This window comes from Silurus meridionalis, chromosome 2 (genome assembly GCF_014805685.1).
Source record: "Silurus meridionalis isolate SWU-2019-XX chromosome 2, ASM1480568v1, whole genome shotgun sequence".
NCBI classification, from domain to species: domain Eukaryota; kingdom Metazoa; phylum Chordata; class Actinopteri; order Siluriformes; family Siluridae; genus Silurus; species Silurus meridionalis.
The window spans coordinates 26,351,902-26,358,792 of record NC_060885.1 but is presented as its reverse complement, the minus strand read 5'-3'; the positions used below and the strand labels follow the sequence as shown (position 1 = coordinate 26,358,792).

Genomic DNA, 6,891 nt, shown 5'->3' with positions numbered 1-6,891 from the left:
CCACAAACTAACAGGTGATACGATGAAGAGATAATTAGTGTTATTCACTTCACTGCTCATAAGGTTATAATGTCATAATGTTATGCCTGATCTCTGTATATGTATGTGTGTTATGTGTATGCATACTGTATGTGTGTATTTCTGGATGTAATTTGTGTTTCTGTATACATTTGTGGGTTGTGTGTATACAGTATGAATGTCAGTCAGTGCATTTGTGTATCTATATATTTAACACACTCTGTCTCTCTTGCTCACTCTCTTTCTTTTAGACTCTTAGTATTGGTATTCTCTGCATGTCACAAAATCAATAAAATGCTTCCATTTAAGAAGGCGACATCTCCCAGTTTGATCTCCCTGTCTTTCTGTCTGTTTGTTTTTCTGTCTGTTTGTCTTTCCATGTGTCTGATCCCCTGTCTCTCTCTGTCTGTTGTTCTGTATGTCTGAGCCTCCTGTCTATCTGTCCATTTGTCTTTCTGTATGTTTGATCTCCTTGTCTCTCTGTCTGCTTGTCTTTCTGTATGTCTGATCTCCCTGTCTCTCTCTGTCTCTCTCTTTGCTGCTGTCCTTTTTTATTTCTCTCCTGGAGAAAGGTGGTATCCTAACCTTAACCCTAACCCTAACCCTAAACCTTCGTTTATCACACACTATTAATCCCTCTATCCTACTCTGTATAGAACAGAGTAGCCGATGCGGTGGAGGAATGGTTTCAGTATCAACCTCTCTTTTTCTTCATCATTTCTGTCTGTTTCTCATTTAATCTCCCATCTGTCTTTCTTTTTCTTTCTCTCTTCCTCCTCTCTTTTTTTCCACCCCTTCCCCCACTCCTCTCCTTTTCTCTGCATCTTCAAGCAGTTGAGAGAGAGAGAGAGAGAGAGAGAGAGAGAGAGAGAGAGAGAGAGAGAGAGAGAAATGAAGTAGGAAAGATGGAGGTAGGAAAAGCAAGAGGAGGGGAATGAGTGTAAGGATTCTCAGCACACTGGTGGCTGACTGGAAAACACACACACACAACACACACACACACACACACACACACACACACACATTTTTGCAGTGCTATTGAGCTTGGCGGAAGAGTGCTGGATACGGCCAATAGCTCTGAGCTATCTCTCTCCTACACACACACACACACACACACACACACACACACACACACACACACACACATGCACAAAGGTTGTGTGTCTCACATTCACCTCTATCTGTACTGAGCTGTGTGTGTGTATGTCTGTGTGTGTTTAACACAGTGGATGTAAACACACTCGGTGATGGAGGTCTTGCTGCGTCTCCTTCTCCTGCGCTGATCATACTGGATTATTACACAGACGCTGTGGAATTTATGTGTGAAACTTTGTGTGTGTGTGTGTGTGTGTGTGTGTGTGTGTGTGTGTGTGTGTGTGTGTGAGAGCATTCCGTATCTCATTGATGGATCCTGCAGGATTGCTGATGACTCGAGACGAGGAAATGTGAATCAGATGCAGAGTGAGTGTTATTTATTCATATTCCTGTAAGAACTAAAACCAAGCTATGCAGCATGCTGTGAAGCATGTTCTCCTCAGTATTTTTTTTCCTTTTGTGTACTCCTCAGTATGTTCTCCTTATGTTCTACTCAGTGTGTTCTTCTGAGTTTGTACTTCTCAGTTTGTTCTTCCCAGTATGTTTTCCTCAGTGTGTCCTCTCCATGCTGTGTTCTCCTCATTATGTTCTCCTCAGCATGTTCTCCTCAATATATTGCCCTGAGTGTGTTCTCCTTAGTATGTTCTCCTCAGTGTGTTCTCCTCAGTATGCTTTGCTCTTTGTGTTCTCTCTAGTGTGTTCTCCTCAGTATATTCTTTTGCTGTGTTCTCCTCAGCATGTTCTTCTCAGCATGTTCTCCTCAGTGTGTTCCCCTCAGTATGTTCTCCTTAGTATGTTCTCCTCACTGTGTTCTCTTTAGTGTTTCTCTTATGCTCTCCTTTCTGTGTTCTCAATTTCTGTGTTCCCTTTTTCTGTGTTCTCCTGCTCCTTTTGTTTTCTTCACTGTGTTCTCCTCAGTATGTTCTCCTCAGTGTGTTCTCCGCAGTGTGTTCTCCTGACTGTGTTTCTTTCAGTGTTTTTCTATGTTCTCCCTCTGTGTTCTCAGTATGTTCGCCTTTATTTTCTAAGTATGTTCTTCTCAGTATGTTCTCCTCAGTACGTTCTCTTCACTGTGTTCTCCTCATTATGTTCTACTGAGAGTCTTTTCCTCAGTATGTTCTCCTGTATGTTCTCCTCACTGTTTTCTCCTCAATGCGTTCTCTTGTGTGTTGTCCTCTCTCTGTGCATGTGTCCTGAAACTTTGCCCTGACACTGGAGACTCTATGTTGCATAAACTTCTTCTTCCTTTCCGACAGCTTTAGCAGTATAACAGGGTTTTTTTATGTCTCTTGTCACACCAGAGAACCTCACTGTTTTTCTTTTGTGTTTTGGATCTTCAGTGTCAGTCTGTGGGAAGTGAGCTGACAATTTTGGGGCTTGGCATCAGGATGGCTCCACCCCCTCCGACCAATGCGCCACACGTGTGCTTGTCGTGCGTGGTGATTGTGAGCAGCATGGCGCTGATGGATGCGTATTTAGTGGAGCAGAACCACGGGCCACGCAAGATCGGCGTGTTCATAGTAGTGAGCGTGGGTGACGTTTGTTTCCTTATCGCACTGCGCTATGTCGCCGTCTGGGTCGGAACCGAGCTCAGGACCGCAGCGAGGATATGCCATGATACTCTGGTTTCTCTACATTTTTGTTTTGGAGATCAAAGTCTACTTCATCTACCAGAACTACAAATCGGACCGGAGGAGTCTGGATGCTCTGGCACGTAAAGCTTTAACACTGCTTCTCTCCATTTGCGTTCCCATATTGTTCATTATTCTGGTGGCTGTGGATCATATGGAGTACGTCAGGGCATTTAGGAAAAAGGAGGAGATACGGAACAGGCTCTTCTGGGTGGTGGTGGACCTCTTGGATGTTCTGGACATTCAGGCCAACCTGTGGGAGCCTCAGAAGAAAGGCTTCCCCCTTTGGGCTGAGGGCTTGATGTTCTTCTACTGCTACATTTTGCTGCTGGTGCTGCCATGCGTTAGCCTGAGTGAGATTAGCATGCAGGGCATCAACATCAGCCCGCACAAGATGATGCTTTACCCCATCCTGAGCCTCATCACCATCAACATCGTCACCATCTTCATCCGGGAGGAAACATGCTGCTGTACAAAGACGCTGTGGAATTTATGTGTGAAACTTTGTGTGTGTGTGTGTGTGTGTGTGTGTGTGTGTGTGTGTGTGTGTGTGTGTGTGAGAGCATTCCGTATCTCATTGATGGATCCTGCAGGATTGCTGATGACTCGAGACGAGGAAATGTGAATCAGATGCAGAGTGAGTGTTATTTATTCATATTCCTGTAAGAACTAAAACCAAGCTATGCAGCATGCTGTGAAGCATGTTCTCCTCAGTATTTTTTTCCTTTGTGTACTCCTCAGTATGTTCTCCTTAGTATGTTCTCCTCAGTGTGTTCTTCTGAGTTTGTACTTCTCAGTTTGTTCTTCCCAGTATGTTTTCCTCAGTGTGTCCTCTCCATGCTGTGTTCTCCTCATTATGTTCTCCTCAGCATGTTCTCCTCAATATATTGCCCTGAGTGTGTTCTCCTTAGTATGTTCTCCTCAGTGTGTTCTCCTCAGTATGCTTTGCTCTTTGTGTTCTCTCTAGTGTGTTCTCCTCAGTATATTCTTTTTGCTGTGTTCTCCTCAGCATGTTCTTCTCAGCATGTTCTCCTCTGTGTGTTCCCCTCAGTATGTTCTCCTTAGTATGTTCTCCTCACTGTGTTCTCTTTAGTGTTTCTCTTATGCTCTCCTTTCTGTGTTCTCAATTTCTGTGTTCCCTTTTTCTGTGTTCTCCTGCTCCTTTTGTTTTCTTCACTGTGTTCTCCTCAGTATGTTCTCCTCAGTGTGTTCTCCGCAGTGTGTTCTCCTGACTGTGTTTCTTTCAGTGTTTTTTCTATGTTCTCCCCTCTGTGTTCTCAGTATGTTCGCCCCTTTATTTTCTAAGTATGTTCTTCTCAGTATGTTCTCCTCAGTACGTTCTCTTCACTGTGTTCTCCTCATTATGTTCTACTGAGAGTCTTTTCCTCAGTATGTTCTCCTGTATGTTCTCCTCACTGTTTTCTCCTCAATGCGTTCTCTTGTGTGTTGTCCTCTCTCTGTGCATGTGTCCTGAAACTTTGCCCTGACACTGGAGACTCTATGTTGCATAAACTTCTTCTTCCTTTCCGACAGCTTTAGCAGTATAACAGGGTTTTTTTATGTCTCTTGTCACACCAGAGAACCTCACTGTTTTTTCTTTTTGTGTTTTGGATCTTCAGTGTCAGTCTGTGGGAAGTGAGCTGACAATTTTGGGGCTTGGCATCAGGATGGCTCCACCCCCTCCGACCAATGCGCCACACGTGTGCTTGTCGTGCGTGGTGATTGTGAGCAGCATGGCGCTGATGGATGCGTATTTAGTGGAGCAGAACCACGGGCCACGCAAGATCGGCGTGTTCATAGTAGTGAGCGTGGGTGACGTTTGTTTCCTTATCGCACTGCGCTATGTCGCCGTCTGGGTCGGAACCGAGCTCAGGACCGCAAAGCGAGGATATGCCATGATACTCTGGTTTCTCTACATTTTTGTTTTGGAGATCAAAGTCTACTTCATCTACCAGAACTACAAATCGGACCGGAGGAGTCTGGATGCTCTGGCACGTAAAGCTTTAACACTGCTTCTCTCCATTTGCGTTCCCATATTGTTCATTATTCTGGTGGCTGTGGATCATATGGAGTACGTCAGGGCATTTAGGAAAAAGGAGGAGATACGGAACAGGCTCTTCTGGGTGGTGGTGGACCTCTTGGATGTTCTGGACATTCAGGCCAACCTGTGGGAGCCTCAGAAGAAAGGCTTCCCCCTTTGGGCTGAGGGCTTGATGTTCTTCTACTGCTACATTTTGCTGCTGGTGCTGCCATGCGTTAGCCTGAGTGAGATTAGCATGCAGGGCATCAACATCAGCCCGCACAAGATGATGCTTTACCCCATCCTGAGCCTCATCACCATCAACATCGTCACCATCTTCATCCGGGGAGGAAACATGCTGCTGTACAAAGACAGCCGTGTCTCGGGGATCCTCTTGGGGAAAAATGTCCTGGCCATAATGATGAAGATGTGCAGCTTTGTGCAGTACAGGAAGCAACTGCAGAGCACTAACCTCAGTGCTAACACTCCTCCTCCTCCTCCTCCTCTTCTTCCTCCTCCTCCTGCAGCTCCTCCTGCTGCAGCCTTCAGTGTCGAGCTTCACAAAAACTCACTGATGCACTGTCGAGATGTTTCTCACACACCACTGCCTGAGCTCACTGCAACTGAACACACATGACACACATACACACACACTGGACTTATGATGATAATGGTAATAATGATGATGATGATGATGATGATGAAGCTTTTTCAGACTGTGAGCCAACTGTGAGGTTTAAACTGGACATATCATTTGGGAGGGGCTTATACATTAATGGGAGGAGCTTAAACTACCAAAGGGTGGGGCTTAAACTTTGAGCATTGGTGCTTACAGAGTGGTTACTATGGTTACAATATGCATTTGAGGTTATTTTCCTACTAGTTTGTGACACATAATTGTGAAGCATTTCATTGTTTTCACTGTCATGAAAATAAAACCTTTTTGAAGCTTGGGATCTTCTGGTAAGTTCCAGTTCTGAAAGCCTTTATATTTTTCTAAGAAATGCTTTTCTGGGTAGAGGCGTACAGCAGAACCAAATTTGGAACAGCTATTACACCACTGAGAGGTGGTGCCAGGGTTCCAGTTCATCTCTAAGGTGTTTACTGGAGTAGATCTTTCACTTGGGTGTGTGTGCAGATGTTGAATGTGTGTTTGGTGAGTTTTTTGGTTGTGTTATAACACCAAATACTGAGAAAAATACTGCACTAAAATGCAAACCATCAAAAGGTTGTCATGATTTCATAAACTTTTTCAATAATAAAGTTGAAAACATCAGGCAAAAAATCCAGGTGATTTAATATAAGTCCAAACTATTTTATAAATAACCCTGTAGATAGGACTGTAATTATAACAGACAATCAATTAAAAAGTTTTACTCCTATTCAAGAGAATGACTTAATTTTATTTATTTTCTCATCAAAATCAACTTGCATTCTCGATCCCTTGCCTACAAGTTTTTTCAAACAGATAATTCCAGAAGTAATTGAACCTGTTCTAAATATAAGAAACTCTTCCATCACTTCCAACATTGGGTATGTACCTAAATCCTCCAAACTGGCAGATATCAACCCTCTAATTAAGCTTGACCTTAACTCTTGTCAGCTGTCCAACTATAGGCCAATATCAAACCTCGCTTTTATCTCCACAATTTTAGAAAAGGTTGTAGCACATCAGTTCTTCTCACACAAACTTAGGAATAACATTTATGAAATGTATCAATAGGGATTAAGGCCGCACAGAGACAGCGCTAGTTAAAGTGGTAAATTACCTGTTATTGACCTCTGATCAGGGTTTTGTCCCCTTACTTGTTTTGCTTGACCTTACTGCAGCTTTTGACACCATTGATCATACTTTCCTCCTTGCCATACTAGAAAATGTTGTTGGAATAAAGGGAACAGCTCTCTCCTGGCTTAGGTCTTATTTTACTGATCGCTATCAGTTTGTTGATGTAAATGTGGGTTCTCCACACTATCTGAGGTAAAGTTTGGTGTTCCGCAAGGATCTGTCTTAGGCCCCCTGCTTTTCTCTCTGCATATGCTGCCTCTGGGCCAAATTATACATAAACATGATATTAGCTTCCATTGCTATGTTGATGATAAACAGTTGTATATTTTAGCAAAGCCAGA

The 6,891-nt window shown here is 43.5% G+C and overlaps 1 protein-coding gene and 1 pseudogene across 1 annotated transcript; both read left to right on the top strand.

Annotated features, from left to right (window-relative positions):
- The first annotated feature begins 1,055 nt into the window (after window positions 1–1,055).
- LOC124401001 lies at window positions 1,056–4,119 on the top strand (annotated as a pseudogene).
- LOC124402825 (transmembrane protein 121-like) lies at window positions 3,255–6,120 on the top strand. Its single transcript, XM_046876113.1, has 2 exons — window positions 3,255–3,381; window positions 4,364–6,120. Exon 2 carries the CDS (start codon window positions 4,412–4,414, stop codon window positions 5,399–5,401), a length of 990 nt encoding a protein of 329 aa, XP_046732069.1. The 5' UTR covers window positions 3,255–3,381; window positions 4,364–4,411; the 3' UTR covers window positions 5,402–6,120.
- Window positions 6,121–6,891: the final 771 nt, after the last annotated feature.